Source organism: Ochotona princeps, chromosome 6 (genome assembly GCF_030435755.1).
Source record: "Ochotona princeps isolate mOchPri1 chromosome 6, mOchPri1.hap1, whole genome shotgun sequence".
Classification (NCBI taxonomy): Eukaryota; Metazoa; Chordata; class Mammalia; order Lagomorpha; family Ochotonidae; genus Ochotona; species Ochotona princeps.
The window spans coordinates 16,471,707-16,497,973 of record NC_080837.1 but is presented as its reverse complement, the minus strand read 5'-3'; the positions used below and the strand labels follow the sequence as shown (position 1 = coordinate 16,497,973).

General features: G+C 55.7%; 2 protein-coding genes across 2 annotated transcripts in view; both read right to left on the bottom strand.

The window, feature by feature from the left end:
- IGDCC3 (immunoglobulin superfamily DCC subclass member 3) overlaps nt 1-573 on the bottom strand; it is a 37,964-nt gene extending 37,391 nt beyond the window's left edge. The window contains exon 1 of the mRNA XM_004578338.2: nt 232-573. Coding sequence (XP_004578395.2) covers nt 232-352 — 121 coding nt within the window. The 5' untranslated portion in view covers nt 353-573. The remainder of the gene's footprint in view (nt 1-231) is intronic.
- A 4,299-nt stretch (nt 574-4,872) lies between these two features.
- The window catches only part of IGDCC4 (immunoglobulin superfamily DCC subclass member 4), a gene marked incomplete at its 5' end in the record, with an annotated part of 34,130 nt that continues 12,735 nt past the window's right edge, over nt 4,873-26,267 (bottom strand). Inside the window, 17 exons of the mRNA XM_058665278.1 lie at nt 4,873-5,458; nt 5,901-6,062; nt 6,373-6,601; nt 6,984-7,089; nt 7,487-7,624; nt 7,808-7,978; nt 8,090-8,217; nt 8,610-8,793; nt 10,259-10,360; nt 10,446-10,694; nt 11,375-11,545; nt 12,221-12,358; nt 12,854-13,018; nt 13,367-13,780; nt 14,268-14,423; nt 17,276-17,416; nt 18,674-18,810. Coding sequence (XP_058521261.1) covers nt 5,051-5,458; nt 5,901-6,062; nt 6,373-6,601; nt 6,984-7,089; nt 7,487-7,624; nt 7,808-7,978; nt 8,090-8,217; nt 8,610-8,793; nt 10,259-10,360; nt 10,446-10,694; nt 11,375-11,545; nt 12,221-12,358; nt 12,854-13,018; nt 13,367-13,780; nt 14,268-14,423; nt 17,276-17,416; nt 18,674-18,810 — 3,199 coding nt within the window. The remainder of the gene's footprint in view (nt 5,459-5,900; nt 6,063-6,372; nt 6,602-6,983; nt 7,090-7,486; nt 7,625-7,807; nt 7,979-8,089; nt 8,218-8,609; nt 8,794-10,258; nt 10,361-10,445; nt 10,695-11,374; nt 11,546-12,220; nt 12,359-12,853; nt 13,019-13,366; nt 13,781-14,267; nt 14,424-17,275; nt 17,417-18,673; nt 18,811-26,267) is intronic.

The window sequence follows — 26,267 nt, the reverse complement described above, 5'->3', positions numbered from 1 at the left end:
AGTGCACCCAGCCCTGGTTTCTCCGTCCTCAGCATCCCCCCTTCCGCCTCCGGCCGCCCAGTCTCACCACTTGTCCCAGTCCCGCTTCCCTTCGTCCCACTCTGTCCCTCCCGCGTGGGATCGGTCCTCAGGTCGGCATCCTACTCTCTCCCCCTAGCGCTCGCGGACGCTCCTCTCGCTCTCCCTCGGGCTCTATCCGGAGCTGCCCGTGCCGCGGCCACCCTCGCTCACCCTTGCTCGGCGCGGGCAGCAGCAGTAGCAGCAGTAGCAGCAGCGGCGGCGGCTTCAGCAGCAGCCGGGGCCAGCGCGGCACTGGCGGGCGGCACGGGGACGCGGCGCGCGGTGCAGCCATGGGGCTGTGGGTCCTCTTCAGCTCAGCGACGCGCTGCTCCCGGGCCTCGAGCAGCTCACAGTGTCCCACGGGGCCGGTGCCAGGGCCGGGGCCGGGACTCCGGCCGGGGCCGAGCCCGAGCAGCGGGGGACTGGGTCTGCATGCCTGTCTAGAAGCTCAAGGCGCACAGGGGGAGCGCTGCTTGCGCCATCTTGCACCCACCCTGGCGATCTGTCAGCCTCGCCCGGGGTGCGCGCTCACCACTCGCACCGCCCGCGCAGCCCCGCCCTTCTCCTCTGCCCGCCGCCCCCTCTCCTCCCCTCCCAGTCCCCTCCCCCCAGTCCCTCTCCCCGGAGGCCCGAGTCTGGGGAACAAAAGAGCCGGTGAGCGCTTTAAGCGGCCGGACATTCCCGGCTGTGCGGCGGACGCGCCCCCTGCGCTTTGAACTGTGGCTGGAGCGGTCGGCGCCGTCCGGGGCTGCCCGGGACCCCCTCCCACCAGCCCCAGACTCGGGGTAGGGGTGAGGAGGCCAAGGCAGTGAATCTCGGCTGCGGAAAAACGCGCACAGCTACTGGATTTGTTCTGAGCCACTCTGCCCGCCGCACCCTCCTCCGTGGTGCCCCGGTGCAGGTTTCAGAGATCGTCGCCTAAAAGCTAAACAGAGTTGGTGAAGACTCTGCGGGTTTCCTACACTCAAATGCCAGGGCGTTCAGCTGCAAGATCTGCCTCTTCAGGCTGAGGGGACGTGTCGCTGGCCGGGGCTGGGTTGTGCTTGGCTCGCTGAGAATGATGAAGGAGCCCAGGTCCCGCTCGCTTCCGTCCACCTGCTGCGTGACCCGGCCGAAGAGGAGGGTCTCTATCCCTGGTTGCAACCTGGAGACCTTTAACCGGCCCACGTGGCCTGGTCCCTGGAAAATCCCCTTAAAGTTAGCGTCCCACTCACCCATCCTTGCCCCAGAGATCTTCCATGTTTCCAGACGAAAAGGCTGTGGCGAGTAGGTTTGTGTCTTAAGACGTCTATTCGAGTGGACTCCTTGCATCTTGGTCATTCAGTGTGAATCTAAGGCTAGCACCATGTGATAGGCTGCTGAGCCCATGTCTCGCAGCAGCTGCTGAGTTATGGGAGGTGGCCGGCTGGAGGAGGTAACTTCAGCTCTTGGCTCCTCAGGCTTGGTCCTGAGATACTAGGGCTTTGATCCCAGCTCTGAAAGTTCGGGTGTAGCAGCAGGAAAGTTATAACCCAAACCCAGGTTTACACCAGACAGCTTGTGGATGGGCCTGGTCATTAATGATAGAGTTTGCACACAGTCCAAGGGTTCCTTACACTGCTGGGACAGCTGAAAGCCAAGCATGGCAAAGCGTGAGAGCCACAGAAGGTGGTGGAGAAATTGATGGTCAAGGATCTCAGAACACTAAAGCCACTTCCCACCCACCCATCCCAGTATACTTCCTGGTGGGGAAGGGAATGACTGATGGGGCTGTGGAGGCCACAGGCAAGGTGGCACATGCGTGGACCCCAAGGTCCTGGCACTCCTCTCTGCCAAGGCTGAATTCCCCACAAGGGCTTTTCCAGCTAGTGCTGACTCTGGCGAGGTCAAGGCTGTCCTCAATCACTGTTACTTTAAATTCATTTTGAAAAGTGTTTAATTTTTCTTTATCGCAGCCCTTGGTCTGAGACTGATATGCAAATGATGGCTCTCTTGCCGCTTGCAAGTCATGTGATATCTTTCTGTAGGACCTGCCAATTAGCTCTGGGTCTACCCCTCACCCGCTGCCCCAGTCACTTTGGGGGTGATCTGGCGCAGGGCAGCACCCTGGCCCTTGGTCCCCTCCAAAAGAAAGAGCATAATCTGGGTTGGGTGAAGAACGCAACACAGCTGCCGGGCTGTGATCTGGGGTGAGTGTAGTGTGGAATTTGTTGAGCCCCTGCATGGTGAAAGGACCCCAATATCTGAAGGTTACGGTGGAGAGGCACATGTAGAGTCTGACCTCTGGAAAGAGCATCCAGAAGTACAGCCAGGAATAGTTTAAGAGAGAGAGAGATTGATTTACATGTGGGGCCTTTGTCTTGGCTTAGTGAACTAAACCTCCCTCTGCAATGCCAAGATCTCAACTAACTTCACCTGCAAACATCGACATCCCATATGGGCACTAGTTCGTGTCCTGGCTGCTCCACTTCCCATCCAGCTCCCTGCTTGTGGCCTGGGCAAGCAATGGAGGGTAACCCGAAGCCTTGGGACCCTGCAGCCATGTGGGAAACCTAGAGGAAGCTCCTGACTCCAGATTGGCTCAGTTCTGGCCATTGCAGCCACTTGGGGAGTAAACCAACAGATGCATGGTATTTCTGTCTCCTCCTCTCTGTAAATCTCTTTTTTCAATAAAAATAAATATATCTTCAAAGGAATGTTTCCTGTCCTGGTAGAAATTAAACTGTGTAGGGTACAAAGGCTCCACAGAGAATGATACACACACACACACACACACACAATCTGCAAAATAGTTTATTCATTAGAGGAAATGATACATGATCAATGCCTTAGCTTAACACTAAAGAATATAATTGCAAGGAGGGAACAAAAAAAATGTTGGGGAAAATAATTAAATAAAATAACACAACACAAACAGAGATAAATGAGCAAATACCGATTACGCTTGTCATGCACAGGGAAAAGGAAGATTATAAAATGAGACTCAAAAAAGTAAGGCCTCCATGGCAGGTGGATGAAGGGCTTTAATGCCCTGTAAGAGGGCAAGAGGTTCTTTTCTAATAAAACCACTGCTACAGAGTTATAAGTCTGACGCTTCCAAATCACTGAGAGCCCAAATCCTACATACCGCTAGTGAGGAACGGTCGTTTTCTTATCAACTCTGACTTATAGGCAGATACCAGATTTATTACTTATTTGCTTTTGAGAAACAATTTTCCACCCAACCTAATGGGTTATAAATTGTCTCATTTGCAGCTATTTAATTTAAACCAGAACCTTGGTGCCTGTTAAACAAGAACATGAAAAATGACTATGCGCTGTAGTGCTCAGAACCTACTGTTAAAACAGCCACTTAACTCAGGGCCATTTTTTTCTTTTCTGAAAAAGAAAAAAAAGAATCAAACCAGCAAAAAATAAAAATGAAGCTTCTGACCTTCAAAGCAATGAGGAAAGATACACTGTGCTGTTCGCCGCTGCGACACTGAAGGCTGCCGAAATGGAACAAGTGACAATTCTGTCTTTAACGAGATACAAGTCCAACATGAATAATCCGTAGTTATCCTAGGCTGGCTGTGGCGGGAGGAGGGATGGGCTGGTAAAACGTAGGTGCAGATGTCAATTGTGAGTGACATCCGAGTGCTGAGTGCAATAAACACGGATGCTCTAGGGTTCGGAGGAAGCTCGACTCTGCTGAAGACATTTCACCTTTTTTTTTTTTTTTAAAGAAAAACGCAAGATAGACTGGATATTTCTAATTTGGCCCAGAAGCCAGAGTTAACTCTTGAAGTGCCAGTCAGTGAAAAAGACACAAGGAGAGAAGCAAGGATTACCTCCCCCCAACCATGTTTTATATTCCTGTGAGAAGAGGAGGTGAAGAATCAAAAAACGACATAGCTGTCACAAAGCACAGAATAATCACCAAGCTTGTCCCCTGTGTGGTAGGATAACAGCAGATGACTTCAGGATTCAGTTGAAAGGGCACACAAAAGGAAATGAACCAACCACCCTTTTTCTGTGCAAATGGAACCCAGGATGGAGTCGCAGGTGTACAGGTGGGAAGCCTTCCCCTCCTTCATCCTCAGCTGCGAAGCCATCTCCTAGCACGGAAGGAAGTTGTGGCACGCTAAGCTTCGGGGTCACAGCCCCCTTCCCTGTCTTAAAAAGTCTCTCCCCCACGTGACTTGGGTCCCCCATCTCTCCCTACCCTGACCCCAATGGGAAAGATGCCAGGGCAGCTGGCAGGCCTTCCCCAGCCCTGTGCCTGGGTCTTTCCAGGCCAAGGAGGGTGTGCCAGGGGAGGTCCCCAGCGGACACAGCAGCCCAGCCGTGGTCTTGAAGCGAATGTGAGGTAGCCATGTTGTTAGGGAAAAGCAGATGGCAAGGTCAGAGGGAAGTATGAGAGACAGCCAAAGTCTAGGCTGGGGCTGGGATGTGTCCAGACAGTGAGGACCACAGAACTGGGGTAGGGGGTGGGGAGGCATGCAGTAAAGGCCAGTGGGAGCGAGAGAAGCAGTGTTTCTAAACCAGGCACTTCCCGAATCACAAAAACTGAGTGGCACGTAGGGGGGCTGCAGCCCTGGGAGTGTCAGGGTCCCAGCCCAATCAGGCAGGAGAGTTGGCTTGTCATTGTCTGTCAGCGAGGGCCAGAAGACACTCTCAGAGTGTGTAATACCAGGTTGGGGGCCCACAATGAGGCTAGGGACTGGCCCTTCAGAGGCACTGCCCTGATTTGGGGGGCCAATGAAACCAGACGGCCCACCGCCTGGGCCACGGCTTGCCAGCTCACCCAGAGCACGTACACGTGCTTCCCAAAGTGCACATCACATGCACCTGTGTGTCCTCATGATCCATTTCTTCCTCTGCTCTCCGTCCTCCCAGCCCAAGCATCCCAAGAGGCTCCAAAGGGCTTGATGGGTTTAGGAGCTATAGATGCACAAACGCACATGTGTGGCTTTGCATGCCACACCCCCTGATGCAGAGCAGCCTGATCTAGACTGCACCCTTCAGGAAACTAAGCAGATGAGGAAACCGGAGCTCGGGGCAGGCTGGGGCTGGCCCCTAGTGTGCAAGGGGCTTTGGGCTGGCAGCTCTTCCCCGGGGTCTCCTCCAGGGTCTCCCTAGGCTGGAGGTCCTGGAAGGAACAGGGACTGCTGACTACCTCTGGTGAGCAGGTGAGTTGGTCTGGCCCTGGAGCTGCCTCACTCCCTCCCAGGTCCCTGTCCAGCCAGTCTGCCCCCTGCTCGATGCCCATGATGCCCGAGGTCAGGTCAGGGGCCTCCAAAGGCCGGGGACTCTCAGGCTCCAAGTCTTGGAGTTGAAGATCAGGGCTGCCGTGGGAGGCACTGAAATCAGAGTGCACGATGACCTCGGCCTCCACTTGGTTCCTGCAGGCAGGGGGTGGCTTCTTTCTTCCGGTGCCCTGGACAGAGCAGGGAACACAGACAAGATGGCCATCGTGAGCAGTGCATGGGGCAGTGGTTGGGGAGGGGACTGACGCTTCATCACAACATCGTCTTGTGGGCAGTGCTGAGGACACGTGAACAGTGCAACATGGAGGCCAGCTGGGGACATGGAATTCTCCCCCATCTGCTTTTGTCCTGCACTTCCACGAAGGCAGCCTCAGCCAGGCTCCTCCCTGGAAGTGGGGGAAGAGCCGAATGCTCTCAGACCAGGGTTACCCGCATCACCATGGTCCACGATGATCATGAGTGGAGGAAGGACTTCCCCCACCTCGAGGGACTCCCCACACCCCCATTATCCCTCCTTCTCCCATGCTCCCTCATTCCTGCTATAGTCCTCAGGGGAAAGTTACGGCCCCAGGGGTGCACAGAGACCCCCATGCTTCCTCCAAGGACACTGACCTTGATGGCGTCATACACCAGAGCCTGCAGCAACAGTGTCTGCCCAGTACCCGCAGGAGGCAGCAGGGCCCGGGTCAGAGCAGGTCTGGGGCCTGTCTGGGGCAGTTCACAGCTAGCCCAGGGACCTGCCCAGCTCGGCCCACCTGGCTGGGCCCAGGAGATCTGCAGTGGAAAGAGAGGAGGATGCTGGGTGTGAGGGAGGGCCCTGACCAGGATTGGCTGGGCTGGGAGGAAGGGGAGACAAGGAGGGAAGGAGAAGGGCCTCACTTTGTTCCAGTCCCCGTCTCTCTTGGCCACAGCCACTCTGACCACGCTGGGGAATGCTGGTCATGGAGCTGACACCCAGCTCCAGGGATGTGGTGTCCTGTCCAAGGGTACCCCCTCCTTGTCCACGCCATGGGAACCAAGGGCACACGCTGTGCTCTGGCGCCCTCTGGCGTCCTATCTGGAAACGAGCCCAACTCCGGCTCACCTTTCTCTTAGAGTGGCCCAGGCAGTCGGACACACCGCCTCCCATCAGGCTGTGCACTTCAGCCCTGTCCTCCACGTCGGAGGGCGGCGGGGACCAGTCCTGGGGGCGGGGATGCACGAGGGACTCAAGTTCATGGGCAGCTGGAGGGCTTGGGGGACCGATCCGGGCTCTGGAATACAGCGCTGGGTTGCCAGGGGTGGCTGTGGAGGACAGCCCCGGCAGGGCTTCCCTGGAGGGGAGAGATGGAAAACAAAGCATAATGGGCAGAGGGTGAGGGGCTCTGGGGGAGGGTCCTGCTTGACGCTGCAGCCTGGTTTCTTCATCTGCCACTGTCCAGGTGACCTCCTCCCCCTTCAAGGCATCCCATCATCCTACAGGCATCCCAAAACCTGGGGTCCTTCCTTCCAAGAAGCTGGGGGCAACTGAGAAAGCAGCAGCAAATACTGTGGGGCTAGGAGTTCCCCTAAAACCACCCTCCTTGTCAAGAATATATCACTCCCTGCCCCTTACATCCCAGCTGGGAAGGGATTCTTGCAGTCCCTAAGGCCCATTGTAGCCTCATTCCTGTCCCTGCTGGCTGATCTCGGGGTGGGGCAATCTCCTGGGCCCACCTGTGGGGGCTGCGGCGCAGGCCAGCGCACATGCAGGCCAGGAGGCAGAGCAGGCCCAGGCACACGCCCACGATGATGCCGGTGACTGAATGCACATCCAGGGAGTCTACCAGGGAGAAGAGGGTCAAGGCAGGTGAAAACCAGGAGATGCAGCTCCCACTGCATGGTTGCCACTGGCCTGCACCTCATCCTGGGACACTCCATGATCTTCTGGGATGAGGACAAGAGGGGCTGGTGGCCTTCCAGGAACCCCCCCCCCGCTCACTACCTCCCGGTTCCCCCTGCCCACTGTACTCCTGCAGCAGCCCCAGAAGGCATCACACCCCCTCTCCTCCGAGGCTGCCACCACCTGAAAGCCATTCCTACTTTCTTAAACTGAAGATGCCCTGCATGTTCATGTGGCACTCACCCCTGGAGCTTGTCGCCCCACCAGGCTGGTGGCAGGGGGTGTGAAGTGGGATAGGGTGGGGTAGGGGACACCCTGTTCTCCCCTTCCCTGCTACCTGACAGCCTCTCTTGCAGAGTGATCACGTCCTGCAGATGTGAGAAGGGCCCAGGTCCCACCTCCGTGCGAGCTCCCATCTTGAAAAAGTACCGGGTGTCGCTCTCCAACCCGTGCACCTCTGCACTGAAGATGTTTCCTGGAGGGGAGAGGGAAGGGGCGTGGCTGAGGCTGGAGGGAGGAAGGGCTGACAAAGTCGGCTCCTCCCTCTCGGGCTCTGGCTCCTGGGTGCTCCCTCCAAGAAGTCCCACTCCCTAACACCCGCAGCACCACCCTAGGCTAACCCAGCTGAAGCTGACTGGGAAAGTGCCGTGGTGCTCACCCTCCGTGGTGAGCAGCGTCCACTGGTGCTCGGGCTGGGTATGGTTGTTGCTGTACAGGATCAGGTACTCCACAATCTCTCCATTGGGCTCTGTGGGCGGGCACCAGTGCAACCGGACCGTGGACGGTGTCAGGGGGCTCAGGCGCAGGTCAGACGGGGGCGTCGAAGGCCCTGGGATGCAGAGGAGGATGGGAAGAGGCAGGGTCGTGGAGAACCCAGTGTGTGCTGGGGGAGCCAGGCCACGAGGTCACAGTCTCCCGTCTTCCTCCCAGGGCCACTCACGGTCAGGTAGAGTGGAGCGCTCCACCACAGAGCCGAAAGGGCCATCCATGTCCACGCCATGCGACTGCACTGCAAACTCGTACTTGGTGAAGGGCTTCAGGCCTCCGATGAGGATGTTTTCTCCCGGGCTGGCGAGGCAAGCACCAATCTCTCCCAGTCTGCTCCTCTGCCTTCAGCCACAGGACCTAACCTGGGCCAGGAGAGTTGCCAGAGCCTCCTATTCCAGGAAACCCTCCTGGGTTACATCAAGTTCTGCTCCACCCGAGGAACCACCCACTGGGCGGCATCTCCTCCTGGGCTGGGTCCTGCTGATGGGGTGACTTCAAGGCTCAACTGCCCCTGATGCAGGGTCTGCCCCGCCCCATGAGCTGGACCGCAAGTAAGTGCCCCTGCCCATCAGGGTGGACACGCCTGGAGAGCAGGACCATGCAGACCTACAGGCACGAGGCAGAGCCCCTGCAGCCACTCACTGTGGGGTGTGACATGTATCCCCACAACTCCCATGCCACCCTCTGCCCACCTGGTGTAATACGTGACCAGGGAGGCGTTCCGAAGCCCCCAGGGGCTGAAGCGCACAGTGTAGTTGACGATCTTGACTGTGGTGAAGTCTGGCTTCTTCCACCGCAGCCAGATGGATGTGGAACTGTTGGATTCGGCGTGGACATGGGCTGGGGGAAGTGGGGGACCCCTCTGGATGGGCAGGTCTGCAAAGTGAAGAGCATGGTGAAAAGTGGCTTACAGTTCTCGGGCACCCCCTCTGTCCGTGCAGTGAGCTGGGAGGCACCTTTCGCACGTCACAGGTAAGAAAACAGAGGCTGTGGGATCGAGCGGTAGCATAGCAATTATCTGCCTGAGGTGCCAGCATCCCCTATGGGCACCAGTTCAAGTCCCGGCTGCTCCATTTCCCATCCAGCTCCCTGCTTACAAAAGATGCAGAGGACGGTCCAAATCCTTGGGACCCTGAACCCACATGGGAAACCCAGAAGAAGCTTCCGCCTCCTGGCTTCAGCCTGGCCCTGTTCCAGCTATGGTAGCAGGTGGAACTGACAGATGAAACTCCTCATTCTCTACCTCTGGCTAGCTGTGTGACTTTGAAGAAGTGGCTTAACTCTTCTGTGCTTCTGTTTCCTACCCTGAGGAGTGCAGCAGTACCCACCTCGTGGGGTTGTTTTAAGAATGAAATGAGTCAATTTCTATAAAGCAGGTAGGAAAATGTCTGGCATATGGGAAGAGCTAGCCGACGATAAATGTCTATCTTACACATGTAGACCATCATCAGTGACAGAGGGGACCTAATTTGGGTCATTCGTCACTACAACCGCAGATGCTCAGTAAAATATTGGCTGAAGGACTGAACAAACACACTGCAGAACCCACGGTTTTGGCTGGAGTGCTTGCTCAGCCTGCTAGACCACAGGGTTGCATGCCAGCCTGGAGCCAGGGGCAGGGGGAGGCCAAGGAGGTCCCTCATGGAGCGCTGTGCAGCTCCACTGTGGTGGGAAGATGGCTGCCTGGGAACCAGAGTCCTGGGCCTGGGCTGGGCGTTGTGCCATCTTGCACAAGCCCCTGGCCTTGCTGAATCGCAGCTTTCCAGTGGGTCCCATGGGAACATGCTCCCTGCTGGGGTGTTCAGGGATAACCTTTTATTTCCAGTCTTTAAAAAATGATTTCTTTATTTGTGAGGCAGAATTGAAAGTTTTCCATCTGCTGGGCCATTCCCCAGATGACGGTAATGGTTAGTGGCTACTTAGGCCAAAGCCAGGAGCCACAAGATTTATCTGGGTCTCCCATGTGGATGCAGGAGCCCAAGCACTTGGGCCGTCCTCTGCTGCTTTCCAAGGCTCATGAGCAGGGAACTGGATGGGAAGTAGAGCAGCCAGGACGCGAACCGGTGTCATAGGGGATACCATCACTTGCAGGCAGAGGATCAGCCAACTAAGCCACCGCAGCAGTTCCATTAATCTTTAAAAACCAAAACAAATAAAGCAAGTGCAAACAGCAGCCATCAGGAACCAGAGAAAGCATCTATCTGGGAGAATGGGCATGAAGGTAGGTGGAGATGACCGCACCTGTGGCCCACCAGGGCTGGCTCCCGACCTATGGGTTGTAACTGCCTGCTTCCCTGCCCTGCCCTGCCCTGCCCTGCCCTGCCCTGCCCACCACCCTCACCTGGAGTGGGTGCCTTTTCCGTCTTGCCCTTCCACACGGCCGCGTAGCCGTCCTCATGCTTGTTGAAGGCCACAAGCTTCACCTCATACAGCTGCCCGGGCACTGTGGGAGCACAGAGGGTCAGCCGCTGGCCCCTAGGACCACACGCACCCAGCCTGTCCCTCCACCCCTGCCCAGCGCTCCTCACCCAGCTGGGTCAGCTCATACTGCTTCACTTTCTTCTTGAGGCGTACAGGTCCCACGTCCCACACCTGGTCCCCACGGCCCCCTGGGGGGCGGTCACCATTGGCTTCCTCCTCCTCTTCCTCGTCGGCCCCCACCTCCCGCCAGTAGAGTTTGTAGCCAGAGATCTGGGCAGGGTGTGGGGGTGGCTGCCAGGAGATCACCAGGGACTCCATCCTGGCCCGCACCTTCAGCTCTGCAGGGGCAAAAGGGACTGGGGGCAGAGGGATAGGTGAGGTGGGCGGGTGGTGGGGGAAGGAGACAGGAAGATGGGTTCAGTGAGAGCCTTCTCCCAGGACTGCCCCACATGGCTGTCACCTTGGGTTGGGGGGCCCTGGGCTCATGCTGGGATGGCTCCTAGGCACTGACGACCAGGTGGGGCACCTCTGGAGGCACAGGAGGCATCACTGCAGGTCCCCCAAAGGAATGATGTAGATGAGGGGTCACCCAGGTGAGGGAGGAGGAGGGGGACCACGAGAGCCCACTAGGAGCCCAAGACACAGCAGTCTGTTACACGTTAGACACCACTCGATGCCTCTGCGTTAGAACTTTGTCCTCCTAACCCTACAAAACAGCCCAAAATACTACTACCCCCATTTTACAGATTAGAAAACTGAGATTTACAAAAAAATCATCCAATGCCCATATGGATGGCACCCATCCCAGGTTGTGCCTGCATTTAATCACTCATTCGTGTGTACCTCTTGTGTAAAAAAGAAACAGTTTATTTCTGAAGCACAAGTCACTCTCCTGCCCCCTACAACAGCCAGTGATGCCTCCGGGCTGTGGCCCCTGCATGTGCACGTGGGATCACATAGCAGACAGAGGGGCCACCTGGGTTCCTCGGCTCCACCCCACACCATCATCCGCACTGCCCTGTCCCAGCAGCCATACCATGGCTCTGATTGTGCACGCTGGGAGTTCTGTGCTGCACCCACTGAGACGGGGCCCCATAGCCGGCCCCTGTACTTGCTGAGATCCGCACTCGGTAGCCCTTGTTGGGCAGAAGCGAGTGTAGCGTCAGCTCGGTTTCATTCCCCGGCACCTCGGTGGAGGAGATCTGATCTGCGGGCACAGGGAGGGCTGGGCTGTGGGTGGCCACCCTGGGCTCCCCTGTATTGTCTCTTGCTCCTCTGCTGTTGGCTCCGCAGTGTCCACCAGAGTCAGAGGCCTCAGCACTGACCCTGGAGTTGACTCTGGGGTCCTCAACCACACTTGTGCTCAGCCTGGGGCTGTGCCAGGGGCACGGGGCAGAGAGGGATATGTTCTCCTCACCCTTGACCCCCACACCAGGGTGCAGGCCTAAGGGATTGACTTGGAAGGCTAGCAGGTGTAACTTGGTACCTAGAGCCCAATGACTGCGCCCCATGGTTGCTTCCTCACTCTTCCTTCCTCATCCTCACCTTGGCCCCCACTAACCTGCCTCCTATGTATCCCTTTCCCAGCCCCACCCATAGATCACTTACACCTGCCATAACACAGGTGTCCCTGTGCCTCAGTTTCCCCATCCTTCGCCTACCTTTTAGGCTGAAGGGATGCCAAGGATGAGCCTGGAGGTCAGCGCTCAGGAGCACACACCACAGACCCAAGTCCCCCTCTACCTACGTTCTTCACCCCTGCAGCCAATCCCCCAGTCCACACTCTTCCACCGTCCCCCTCCCCATCACACCTTGCTCTCCTCATTACCTAAAACCAACCCTTCCCATTGACCCCCAGCCGCCCCCCCGCCCCCATGCTCACCTTCCTTCCCCAGACCATACTCAATCTTGTACTTCACCACCTGCCCGTTGCTCAGGCTGGGGGGCAGGGGCAGCCATGCCACTCTGATGTCTGAGGGGTTGGGACTGGATAGGGAGAGCTGGGGCGCCATGCTGGGGACTGAAACAGAAGCACTTCCGTTGGCTGAGTTGGCACCACTGGCATGGGCAGGGGAAATGGGTTGGGGGGCCAAGGGCCTGGGTCACACGGCAAGGAGGCCCAAGCCCAAAGTGGGCCTCTCAGGGGAGCCCCAGGTTGCAGCAGGAGGCTGTGTCCTTTCCACTCGGAAGCTGCTAAGGGTTTGGAGGTAGAACCTTCCAGAACGAGTGGGCCCTGTGTAACACACGGGGGTCAGGGCAACTGAACAATAGAGGGAACGCAGCACCCGAGCTGGAAACCCAGCTGAGATGATGGCCAGGCCATGTCCCTCTCCTCTTCTGGACCTCAGTTTCCTAATTGGAAACTTGGGAGGAGCAGCCATGCCCACTCCCTCCCAGGGTGCAAAGGAAGTTACAAGGTAAGGAGAGGTGACTTGGAATACATCAATGAGAGAGGACAAGTGCCCAGCCCCAGGGGACGCACTGGGCCCAAGCTGTCAGGTCCGGAGACCCCTACCGTCATCCAGGGTGTGGACCAGTGCTGGGGTGGATGTGCGGCTGGCCCCTAGCTGGGAGTAGGCCACCACGTAGAACTCATAATCCGTGTTGGGCTCCAGGTCTCGAACCTGGAGCTCAGTGGTGTCATTGTTCACTGCAAACTGGTATTCCACATTGTCCATGCCTGGGGGTTGGCAAAGGAGACAAAGGGGGACAGTCACACGGTCACCCCAGGCCCCCACCAGCTGTTGTCTGTCTAGGGCCCCTTCTTGTTGTCCCAGTTGTAGAGTCCCTTCGCTTCTGGGGAAGTTCTTCTGGGTGTCTAACTGAGATGACTTCTGTTGTGGTTGGTTAGAAAAGATGAGAGATGATCCCACGAACACAAAGGGGTGTAGAACCTCACATACACCTGACCCCTCCGGTACCAGGCTGAAAAGAGGTGTACAACCCATCCAGTCCATAGCCCCGTGGTACCATCAAGACACCCCAGGCACCCCCCACCTCCCCTGACCGCCTGGGGTCACAGAGGTACCTCGAGCCTTCTGGTAGTGCAGGGAAAACCCGATGATCTGTTCACTATGCAGCTCCGGCCGCTCCCAGGCCACCAGCACAGCCGAGCTGCTCAGCGGCGTGGCGGTGACACGCGTGGGGGCGCTGGGCAGGCCCTCGCGGACCACTACTGCCAGCGGGGCGGCGGCGCACGCAGTCCCCGCGCCATTCTCGGCCACGCACTGGTAGTAGCCGGCGTCCTGCAGGCCGATCTGCGTGATGACCAGGCTGCCGCCGCCTCCCTGCACCTTAACGCGCCCGTTGGGCCGCAGTGGCGCTCCGTCGTGCAGCCAGCGCAGCGCGGGCCGCGGCTCCCCGGACGCGCGGCACACGAAACGCGCGGTGCTGGCCCGCGTCCGCGACAGCGCCTCGGGTGCCTGCGAGATGGCCGGGGCCGCTGCAGGAGGAGCGGGCGACGCTGAGCACGGGCGTCAGGGGCTCGGACTCCCCCGCCCCCGGGTACCCCGACAGCCCCACTCCCTCCTGTGGCCACGTGGGACTCTCCCAGCCCCTACTGCTTCGATACAGCTCCGTGCCTTCTCGATCCCATGGCCTCTGGAGCTCTTCCTGTCTCCAAACTGTCCCAGGTCTCCTCCCCTTCCCCCTAAATACCTGCCGCCCTGGCATCTGCGGCACTTGCCGCTTTTCTTTCCACCGCTGGCTCCCAAGGTGCCACCCGATCCCACCCTCCACCGTCGCCTCCGGGTGCTCCAACCTGGCCCTCGTCAGCCTCCTGCCTTTCACTCCATCCCGTCCACGAAGGGCTCTTCCCCATCAGCCCTGACTTTCCCTCGACCCTCCCGACCTCCAGGATCAGACCCCGGGGTTCCTCTGCCTCCCGCCCGCGTTCCCTTCTGCCCCCACCCCTAGCCGCCCCGACTCACCCAGCACGCGGAGCTCGGCGGCGGCCGTGGCAAAGTCGCGCGTGCGGGGCTTGTTGGCGCGGCACACGTACACGCCCGAATGTCGGGGCTGCGCGCTGGCGATGAGCAGGTTGGTGCGGCCTAGGACGATGACGTCCGTGGAGATGGGCTTCCCGTCTGCGGAGCGGTGGGGTAGGGAGAAGGGCTAGGCGAGCTGCAGGGAGGCGCTGGGAGCTGCCTCCGTCTTCTCTCCAGCCCTCAGGAACCGGAACCCTCCATACCCGGGAAGGGGAGTCCAACAAGCCCCCCAACCAACTCTCCTGCAATCACAGGATGTCCTGGGGCGAGCCCTCCAGCCTCAGATGAGGTGGTGGGAGGTTTAGACCGAAGGGACTCCTCACTCCCGCAGCGCCATGACAGAGCTGAGGTGCAGAGAGCTCCAAGGGAGAGGGGCGCCGCGGACAAGCTCTGGCCTAACCACAGGAATAAATGCAGATGGCCGAGAAGCAGGGAGTGATCACCTACATGGAACCAAAGACACGCATCCTAGCAACACGGATGTGGGTACAGGTGCTGCGGCACACACAGCAGGCTAAGTCTGCTTGGGATGGTGACAGCCCACACCAGACAGTCCCTCCTCCTTGCTGATGGCACAAGGGCTTGAGTCCCTGCCACCCATGTGGGAGACCCAGATGGAGCCCCTGGCTCCTGGCTTCTGCCTGGCCTAACCCTGGCTTTTGCAGATATCTGGAGAGTGATTCAGTGAATAGGGGTTATTTCTTGCTTTCTAAATCTCATCTTCTATCTCTGCCTTTTAAATGAATCAATGAATGCATCTCTTTGAAATTGAATGTTGAGGGACTAGTTCCGTGGTGCAGTAAGCTAGTCCTCCACCTGCAACCACCAGCATGCCACATGGGTGCCGGTTCAAGTCCTGGCTGCTCCACTTCCTATTCAGCTCCCTGCCTATGACCTGGGAAAGCAGTAGAGAATGATCCAAGTCCATGGAAGAAGCTCCTGACTTCCAGCTTCAGATCAGCTCAGCTCTGGCCGTTGCAGCCATTTGGGGAGTAAACCAGCAGATGGAAGACCTTCTATTACATGGACATTAAAAACAGTTTGGGGAAAAGTTTTGAGGTGTGGAAATGCTTATGATATATTACTAAATGAATGCACATCTTGAAAACATTTTCCTAATTTTAGGGAAAATTTTAACATGTATATAAACATCTGTAGGAAAAAATACACTATAATAATATTTTAAAAAATATTTGTTTATTTTTATTGGAAAGTCAGATATACAGAGCAGAGGAGTGACAGAGAGGAAGATCTTCCATCCCCTAATTCACTGCCCAAGTGGCTGCCATGGCCAGGGCTGAGTTGCTCCGAAGCCAGGAGACAGAAGCTTAACTGGCACCCATATGGGATCCCTGCGCATGCAAGGTGAGGACTTTAGCCACTAGGCTGCTGTGCTGGGCCCTACAGTAACATTTTTAAAAGTATTTTTAAAGACTATTTGAAAGTCAAAGTGGGGCCTGGTGCGGTGGCCTAGTGGCTGAAGTCCTCACCTTGAACACGCTGGGATCCCATGTGGGCACTGGTTCTAATCCTGGTGGCCCCACTTTCTGTCCAGCTCCCTGCTTGTGGCCTGGGAAGGCAGTCAAGGATGGCCCAAGGCCTTGGGACCCTGCACCTGTGTGGGAGATCCCGAGGGGGCTCCTGGCTCTTGGCTTCGAATCGGCTCAGCACCGGCCGTTGCGGCTCACTTGGGGAGTAAATCATCAGATGGAGGATCTTTCTCTCTGTCTCTCCTCCTCTATGTATATCTGACTTTCCAATAAAAATAAATAAATCTTTAAAAAAAACCCAGAAAGTCAAAGTGGCAGAGAGAAAGAGAGACAGAAGTCATCTGCTGGTTTACCCCTACATGACTCCAACAGCCAAGTCAGCAAGATTGAAGCCAGGAGCCAGGTACTGCAGTCTGGTTTCCCACATAGGTGGCAGACACACAAGCCCTTGGGACATCTTCCACCACCTTCCCTGGTTAGTTCAGCAAGAAGCTGGAATTGGAAGCCCCGCACTCTGATCTGGGCTGCAGGAGCCCCATGCAGTGTCTCGGCTGCTATGCCAAAGACCCTCCGCTGACCTGAATGGTGGTCTGGGAAAGTGGAGGATGGCTCAAGTTCTTGGGTCCCTGCACCCACGGGGAAGACACAGAAGAAACCTGTGGCTCCTGGCTTCTGCCATTTGGGGAGTGGAACAGCACATGGAAGATCTCTCTCTGTTCTCTCTCAACCTCTGCCTTGCAAATAAAACAAGAATTTTTTTAAAGAGAAAGATATGTAAACTTATAGAGAGGAAGCAATACAGAGCTGACAGGATGCATTCATGTAAGGAACACCAGCTTGTAGCCTCACTTCTGCTAGCAGCCTGGGACAGGTTGCTTAGCAACCAAGGGCAACTGGAGAAGCCTTCGCTTGCCAGCAAAGAGCACATTGGGGGTAGCATGGCTTCTAAAGCTTGGGTCTCGGCTGTCCACTCCCCAAACCCCCAGTTTTGTAATCTTTCCCTTGGGAAGAGGAGTCCTGTGGCTCTGCCTCTCCTCAAAGGGCCCCTGACGGTTAGGACAGGACATCTGCTTGGAAGGCTGCAAAGTGCCACCTGTCACAGCCACAGCTCCGGCCCCGAGGCAGCTCCAGTAATTCTGCCCCCTTAGCACTTCTCACCCGCTGCCCTGATACTGTGGAACTCCTCCACACCGTGTGTCCTGTCTTCCTTCCTCACACTGTAAGTTCAGAGGGGCAGGTCCCTGCTTCTCTCATCTGTCTGTGCTATTGCCATGCCCATGCTGAGCAGCCATACCAGACACGCTGGTTGTGGGGGCGGGCACAGCCGGCATACGAAGGTTGGGGACCACTGAGTGGTCACTCATGCCACTCCCTGGCTTGCAGGTATGTGAGATGCCACATCCTCTCTTCCCCCGCCCTCAGATCCCCCCAAGATAAGCTTGTCCCTCCCTCCCCGCTTACCTTGTCGGACCCAAGACACAAAAGGGGTTGGGTCAGCCGAGGCTACGCATTCCATCACTACGCTCTGGCCAGATACCACGGTGGTGTTCTCGGGGGCCGCCACAATGACCACATCCTGTTCCCTAGCAGACACCAGGGACCCTACAGCGAGAGGCCAGGCCAGATGTTCAGTGACCTGGTGGGGTAGGTGCGGCCCAGAAGCAACCAGGGTTCCATCTGATGGTTGCAGAAAGCAGCCACCAGGTCCAGCAGAGCCAGCTGGGAATCAGAGCCCTTTGTCTTGGAGCCAGAATAGCCTGGCCTCTGACCTGGCACAAGAGCAGTCCCTGGGCAGGCCACAGCAGCCCCATTCATCCCTCCCAAGTCCTCTAACTCTAAACAGAGAATGGCAGGCATCACAGGTGGAGTGTCTGACTTGGGGAAAAGAGTTTCCAATTGAAGCACTGTTGTGACTGTGTGGCCTTAGGCAAATCCCACTCCCAAAGGGCCACAGGCTCGCATGTGCAAAAGGTGATGAGGGGATAGGCTCCAGTTGCTGTGGGCTTGGCACCTCCCCAAGTCCTGACTCCCTGCCAGGGGCTGGGGGGGTTGCTGGCCTGCTGAATAGAACAGCGAATACTTGGTTCGACCAGCAGGTGGCAGCAGAGACCCCCAGGTGCAGGTGGGAGCACACAGTAGCTGGAGAGCTGGTCACCTCTTTCCACCACCAGTTCAGCCCTGGAGAGTGGTTCCTAATCCAGGAGTGGGAGTTGGGGGGTGAGGGGACAGGAGGTGGGAGGGAGGCCAGGCAGAGGAGGGACAAGCCAGGAGCGAATCAGCAGAGCCCCTGTGGGTGGCCGTGTTCCCCTCTGAGTGTGGCTGTTCTGATGCCCTTTCTTAGCTGGGAATTTGAGAAGGCGCCCAGGGTCACACAGATGGTGAGCAGAGAAGGCAGGATTCAAACCAGGTCTTTCTGACCCAGAGCCTGTGCCCTTGCCCCTTCTGCCACATGGGGGGAGGGGCTTTTCAAAGGAGGAGGGAAGGATGGCAGTCAAGGCATGGGGTAGGGGTGCGATACCTCAGCGCTGGAGCCCTAGGGGCATACTGTGGGGCAGGAGGGACAGGGCTTCCCAGGAGGGGACACGGGACAGCATCTCAGATGTCTCCCTTCCCTGTTCCTCTCCAAGCTTCAGGCACGCAGAGACCCTGCAAGGGGCTGGGTATTGCCCTGATAGTGGGAACCCTGGCAGCCAGTCCTGCTTCTATCCCCCACTTCTCCTGCCCCAGGGGACCGATGCACCTGTCACCTAGGTGAGAGAAGAGCCTGGACCTCTTGAGGCACCTGCTGGCTCCTAGGTGGCTGACTCCAGAACCAGCATCCCTCCCCAACCCCCCAGGATTCCCATCCCTATCCTTTACCTCTGGGGACCACACTGAGCAGGGCCTCCTGGCTGACGCGTTGGCGGGCCATGTTTGTGGCCACACAGCGGTAGGAGCCGGCATCGCTGTCCTGCACATCCAGGATCTGGAGGACTCCATTGGGCAGAGTGATGAGCCTGTGAGGGAGAGGGCAGCCGTGAGGTGGGCACACAGGGGGCCGCTGCAGCGGGGGCTCCTGGTAGGCCAGAGGCCTTCTCCACCTGTGAGGTCAGTAAACGTGAGAAAGGTTAGAAAGGAAGAGAAGGGACGGGGGGCGTGGTGGGGGACAGGACAGCTGCCTTGCTGGTGGTCGTGCAGTGGGGGCTGGAGACATCCTAACACCAAAGTTGTGCAGCACTTTTGACCCAGCAATTGCCCACTCTGGAACTTGACCCTACAGAAATGTCACAGGATATTCACTCAGGCCTGCCTGATGGGTGTTAGCAAGAAGACCGGAAACACTCCATTTGTCCATCTAGGTGGGGACTGGTGGATCGGGGTGGGTACCCAGGTGGCTGTCCTATGTGTGCCAGTAGGGAGTGATCATGAATAATAAATGGGGTCACGTCTGCCTGTGACCTTGTCAGTGCACTGAATGTCCCTGTGGTTGGGAGATGGTGAGGGGAGGCTTCTGTACAGTCTACCTGCTTAAAGATTTATTTATTTTTATTGGAAAGGGAGAGTTACAAAGAGAGAGGTCTTTCATCTGCTGGCCCACTCCCCGCATGGCTGCAATGGCTAGAGCTTGAGCTGATCTGAAACCAGAAGGCAGGAGCTTCTTCTGGGTCTCCCGTGTGGGTATAGGGGTCCAAGGACTTGGGACATCCACTGTTTCCCAGGCCATTAGCAGGGAACTGGGTTGGAAGTAGAGCAGCTGGGACTCAGACTGGCACCAATGCGGGTTGCCCGTGCCACTGGAGGAGGTTTAGCCTGCTATGCAACGGAACTGGCCACCAGTCTAAATATTTCTACTTCCTGACTGTTACTTCCTCCTTCCCTGGGAGAGGGGGAATCTCTCTTTGGTACACATCAACATATTTGACTGGAAAATAAGTCCAAAAGGAACACAACTTCCATTTGGTGGCAAAATCGAGGCTTGGGGCTGCCATTGTGGTGCAGCTCGTTAACCAGCCACCTGCAGCATTGGTGTCTCATGGAGCACCGATTCAAGTCTCAGCTGCTCCATTTCTGATCTAGCTCCCTGCTAATGTGCCTGAGAAGGCAGTGGCTGACGACTCAAGGGCTCAGCCCCTGACACCCGTGTGGGAGACCCCGAGGGAGTTCTAGGCTCCTGGTTTTAGCCTGAGCCAGCCCTGTCAGCTACAGGCATTTAGGGAGTGAACTGGCAGATTTTTCTTCCTCTTTCTCTCTTTTTAAAAGATTTATTTTATTTTTATTGGAAAATCAGATATATATAGAGAAGGAGAGACAGAGAAAGATCTTCCATCCGATGATTCACTCCCCAAGTGACTGCAATGGCCAGAGCTGAGCCAATCCGAAGCCAGGAGCCAGGAGCCTCTTCCATGTCTCCCATGTGGGTGCAGGGTCCCAAGACTTTGGGGCGTCCTCAACTGCTTTTCCAGGCCACAAGCAGGGAGCTGGATGGGAAGTGGGACAGCCAGGATTAGAAGTGGCGCCCATATGGGAAACCGGTGCATGCAAGTTAAGGACTTTAGCCACGAGGCTACCGTGCCAGGCCCAAATGCTTTTCAAATAAATAGATAAACCTTTTTTTTTTTTTTTTTACAGATTTATTTATTTTTTATTGGAAAGTTAGATATACAGTGAGGAGAGACAGGAAGATCTTCTGTCTGATGATTCACTCCCCCAAGAGGCCACAATGGCTGGAGCTGAGCCAATCCGAAACCAGGAGCCTTTTCCAGGTTTCCCACGCGGGTGCAGGGTCCCAAAGCTTTGGGCCATCCTCGACTGCATTCCTAGGCCACAAGCAGGGAGCTGGATGGGAAGTGGGGCCGCTGGGATTAGAACCAGCATCCATATGGGATCCTGGAGCGTTCAAGGCGAGGACCTTAACTGCTACGCTATTGTGCCGGACCCCAATAAATAGATAAGTCTTAAAGAAAAATGTAAAAACAGGCCTTAGAAGAAGGAGGGTGTTTTCTGAGATTCTCATAGCTAGAGTGGAGTTAAAACTTGAACTTCTGGTGCCAAACACCATGTTTCCCCTCCCCTGCCCTAGCCTGCCCGTGGCAGTGTCTGCCAACACTGATGCAAGGCCAGTGGGGTCCACCCTGTTACTCAGGCCTTTAGCATGATTCAGGGCAGTCTCCATGGGGTGGGTGCAGTGAGGAGCAAGCAGGTGGTGATCCCTGCTGGGCCAGTACCAAGGGCAGAGTGCCTCTCTCAGCAGAGCCAATGGGGCTGGCTCCTGTGCCGCAGACTGTGGCAGGCGCAGAGGGAGCAATGGGGCAAGAACCTTTAGCTGTTTGGGGAGCAGGGACTGAAAACAAAAACATGGGGGAGGAGGAACCCAAGGACCTGGAGACTCGAACACATAAACATTCAGAGAGGGGGCTGGCATGTTGGTTTAACTGGCTAGTCCTTCATGTCTAAGTGCCAGCATCCCATATAGGCACCGGTTCGTGTTCCAGCTGCTCCAGTTCCCATTAAGCTCTCTGCTTGTGGTCTGGGAAAACAGCGAAGGATGGCCCAAGTCCTTGGGCCCCTGCCCACATGGGAGACCCAGAAGAAGTTTCTAGCTCCTAGCTTCGGATCAGCTCGGCTCTGGTCATTGATGTCATTTGGGGAGTGAAGATCTTTCTGTTTCTCTTTCTTTCTGTAAATCTGCCTTTTCAATCAAAATAAATAAAACTGAACAAACAAACAAACAAACAAAAACCTCAGAGAGAGACATAAAGTGGCATCAGTTTTTTCCTCGCCCCTAGACAAATGTGCCTCTGCCCAGCCTCTCTCAGGCCCCACAAGAGTGCTGAGGTTGGTTAGGGGGATCAAGGGTGAAGGCATAGGGAGGCAAGAGTGCCTGGAGGAAGAATTTTTTTTTAAAGATTTTTATTATTATTATTACTGGAAAACTGGATATATAGAGAGGAGGAAAGACAGAGAGGAAGATCTTCCGTCCGATGATTCACTCCCCAAGTGAGCCGCAACGGCCGGTGCGCGCCAATCCGAAGCCAGGAACCTGGAACCTCTTCCAGGTCTCCCACGCGGGTGCAGGGTCCCAAGGCTTTGGGCCATCCTCTACTGCCTTCCCAGGCCACAAGCAGGGAGCTGGATGGGAAGTGGAGCTGCCGGGATTAGAACCTGTGCCCATAGGGGATCCCGGTGCGTTCAAGGCGAGGACTTTAGCCGCTAGGCCACGCTGCCGGGCCCCTGGAGGAAGAATCTTGAAGTCGGGTCCCACTTGCTGCCATGGAATGGCTGGGATGTCCCTTCCTCCAGGACTCTCCATCATGTTCTGGCTCCACATTCTTGCCATCCTGTCTCCGTCTAGCTGCGCTCACAACATGGCCAGGAGCTGCCCTCACTTCCTGACTCCACAGGTCCCTGGTATTTCCAGGGAAATCATGTTTCAAGGACCCAAGGACTCCAAGGGCCCAAATAAAATAATTTTTAAAAAAAATTACATTTTGTTGGGCACGGTACAATAAAATCCTTGCCTTGCATGTGCCGGGAGCCCATACGGGCACCAGGTCATGTATCAGCTGTTTCACTTCCTATCCAGCTCCCTGCTTGTGGTCTCAAAAAGCAGTGGAGGATGACCAAAGTCTTGGGACCCTGCAACCGTGTGGGCGACCTGGTTCGAGTCCTGGTTCTGCTTTTAGTCCAACATCCTGCTCAAGTGGATGCTGGGAGGCAACGGGTAGGTGGACAGCTCAAGGAAAACCTGGGTGGAATTTCTGGCTCCTGGCTCCGGCCTGGCCCAGCACAGGCTGTGGTAGGCATTTGGGGAATCAACCAGCAGATGGAAGATTTCTCTTACTCTCTCTCTCTCTGTGTCATTTTGCCTTTCAAGTAGATGACAAGAAATAACAGTAAGAAGTCTTCTCTGCATTAAAAACAAAATGTTACATTGCATTTTTAGATGCCCAAATATGAGGTTAGTGGGGCAAGAAGACATCATCGAACAGTGTCCATGAGGCAATTCTATTTTTGGAAAATAGATAATTGGCAGGCTAGGATGTGCCCAGGGAAAGTCAAGGATGGCAGGTTGGAGAGCCGCTTTCTTTCTTTCATGGGAGTGGGATGACTGGAGACTTCTGTGTTGTGCTTGTGAAGATCTGTGTTTTTACAATGAATATGTATTAGTTTGGAAATCTAAAAAAAATTTTAAATTCAAATGTTTTAAGGCATGTGTTCCCATTCACTTTGTTTTGTAACTCTAGGCTCCAACAAGACAAGCTGCTGTGGTGTGGTAGAGAGAACTGGTTCCAACATGTGTGGCTTTGGCAGGTGGCACCGCATCTCCGAGCCACCACTTTCTCATCTGAGAAGTGGGTCGAGTTCCCCTCCTGCCCGTTTCAACAATGCTGAGCGTCTCCTCATTAGATAGTGGACTTGACCAGTAGATGACCTGCAAGCTCCACGCTTGGGAAGGGAACAGGCTCTAGGGAAATGTTTACGAAATTTCCAGGGAACACTGCAGATGGCCACAGCTGGGCTCAGCCGGTGGGTAACTTTCTGTCCTTTTTGTTAGTGTTGGCATGACTGATCAATGAAGAAAAAATTCATGCAACAAACTGGAGGAATGTACTAGGTATGGGAGGCAAGCCTACTCCAAAGGATGGGATTATTCTTTATCCAAAGAATCCAAAGACCCCTTGGATTCAAGGACACAGAAGGAGCGGCACAGCTGCTCTGAATTTCCCAAGAGCCACGGAGCCCCCGCCCCAGCCGCTGTGAGCTCCGCCCGTGGGAGGCCGGGATTACGGGAGGTTGAACGTCCACGGCGGACATGGGAGCGAGCAGAGCAGAAGACAGCACCAAGGAACCTGGGCTACTGAGGTCCACTTCTTCTTGTGTTCTTGGACTGTGAGCAAATGATGGCCACACAAGGACTTCAAGGGGCTCTGCTGGACACTCATTTGTTTTACTCCAGTGGTGGCAGGTTTATCTTCAACTCCTTTCTATTTTCGGTGTCACTGGTTTTATTTAGGATGTTTAATATTTCTGTTTTATTGATAATGCTTTTTTTTATATGTGTTAGAGCAAGTTGTGATAAAGAAAAGTAGCAAGAATGCGCCAGGATCCCGTATGGGCGTCGGTTTGCATTCCAGCTGCTCTACCTCCCATCCACTCCCTGCTTGTGGCCTGGGAATACAGTTAAGGATGGCTCAAAACTTCGGGACCCTGCACCTGCATGGGAGATCCAGGCTTTGGATCAGCTCAGCTCTGGCCATTGCTGCCACTTGGGGAGTGAACCAGCAGATGGAAGATCTGTCTCTCCTCTCTATAAATCTGCCTTTCCAATAAAAATAAATGCATCTTTTTTTAAAAGAAGAAAAAAGTAGTAGCAAGAGAGGAAATGGTACAAAGATGGCCAACTCAGGAAGTCAGTTGGGCATGCCCAGCAGGTGGGACGCATCCGTCACCAGTTCCTATGGAAGACAAATTCTCTCAGATAAGTGGACATATGGGTAAGTCCTGCAGAATGGCATGGAGGTCTGGTGTGCACTGTGAGTTCCAAAAGCACACGCTGAGTGTGTCCATGCAGCGCACATGTGCCCAGCCCCCACCCTCCTTCAAACCCCAGGGCTGGGTTCCTGAACAGCGTCATGTGTTCACAGTCTATCTGGGTATGCGTCAAAATACATACTTTGGGCATCATCAAGTTGCTGTTTGAAACAACTCTCTATCCCAACCCCCACACTCCCCAACACACACACACACACACACACACACACACACACAATGTGCTGGTACAAGTGAGCCACGCTTATTTATAGATGGGGATCATTTTTCAGAGCACCACGGGGTGACCACTCCTACAACCAAGGCTCTGGCCTGGGGCTTCAAAGGATCAGAGGTCTGAACTAGATGCTGAGAGGGGAGGGTTGAACCCCTCTGTTTGCTGGGAAAATGTAGTGGGGGGCACGTAACTTCTTCGCTCTGAGCCCATGCTGGACCAGAGATTCTGCATGGCACCTGCAGCCCCCACTCAACCAACCTCCACTCTGCATCTGCCAGAAATTAGAGTATCACCCACAGCAGAGCTTGGGTGCCCCGCACTCCAAGGACAAGCTGTGGGAGCTGGGCTAAGTGACTCCCAGCTCTGATTTTCCCTTACAGAGTAGCCCAGCTCACAGCACCCATCCCAACCACCCACACAGATCTGGAAGGGCACTCTCTAGGTGTCAAGTAAAAATAAATTCAGTTTGTGATAGGACTCCATTTTATTTTAAATAAAAGATAACCGCAAGGCATCTAGTGTGCACTGTAGGCAAAAGAGGCTACTTAGAGAGGCTGGTGTTGTGGCACCGACGGGTTACATTGCAGCTGTGACAATGACATCCCATAACAGACCCTGGATTCAAGTCCTGGCTGCTCCACTCTCCACCCAGCCCCCTGCTAATGCACCAAGGAAAGCAGTGGCGGAAGGCCAAGTGCCTGGCCTCCTGCATTCACATGAGACCTGGATGGAGACCTGGATGAAGTTCGAGGCCCCTGGTTTTGGACTGGTCCAGACATGGCCATTGTGGCTATTTGGGGGAATAAACCAGAGGACGGAAGCTCTCTCTGCCTCTCCCTTTCTCTGTAACTCTGCCTTTCCAATAAAATAAAGGAATCTTTATAAAAAGAATTCTTAAGAACTTTTATTCTACGGAGACTGCTTTTTGGGAAACCGGTTTCTAATTTGGTCCTTTCTTTTCATTTTGGAGACAGCAGGGGAGTGGGGCTGGCATAGGGTGGGCACAAAGAAGAGACTTGCTGAGAGCCACCGGGGACTGACCCGCTGCTTAGGTCGGCAGGCTCTCTCATGCCCCCTCTCCTCTCCTTGGCTCCCACAACCAGCTGTGGCTTCTCTCCCCCAAGTGTCTCCTACATTCACATCCCAACTCAGACTTGGACAAAAAGCCTGAGGGGTGTGGCCGACCCAGCGCTATCTAACAGCCTGTGATCCTGGGGAGGAAGGGAGACTCTGGGGTCCAGTATCTTAGAGCCCGAGGAACCCCACTCCCACCTGAGGGGATAAGGAGACAGATCCAGCTGGTTCACTGCACCATGTCCAATGACCGAGGCAGGACAGTAGGTCAGAGAGCATGCCTGGCCTTCCCCGTAGCCCCAGCAGGGAGCAAGGCCTAGGTGTAGCCGCTGTGTCCCCTCCCTGGAACTGCCTCCCTGCCACCCCTGGTCCATCGTTTTGATGGGGAAAGAGGAGGTGAAACAGCAAGGACTTCTACAATCCACTCATCAGACAGCTGCCCACCTCCCAGCACCATGATACCGCTAGACAGACCAAGGGGGAAAAGACACTATGGGCCCAGGAGGGAACTGCACAGGGGAGACAGCCCTTCCAATACCTCAGAGCCCCAACACTGCGGCACTCACGCTCCATGGGGCCTCTCTGGCCCTGAGTGTCCTCCAGAAAGCAGGTGTCTGTGCTCTCCCCGGGCCT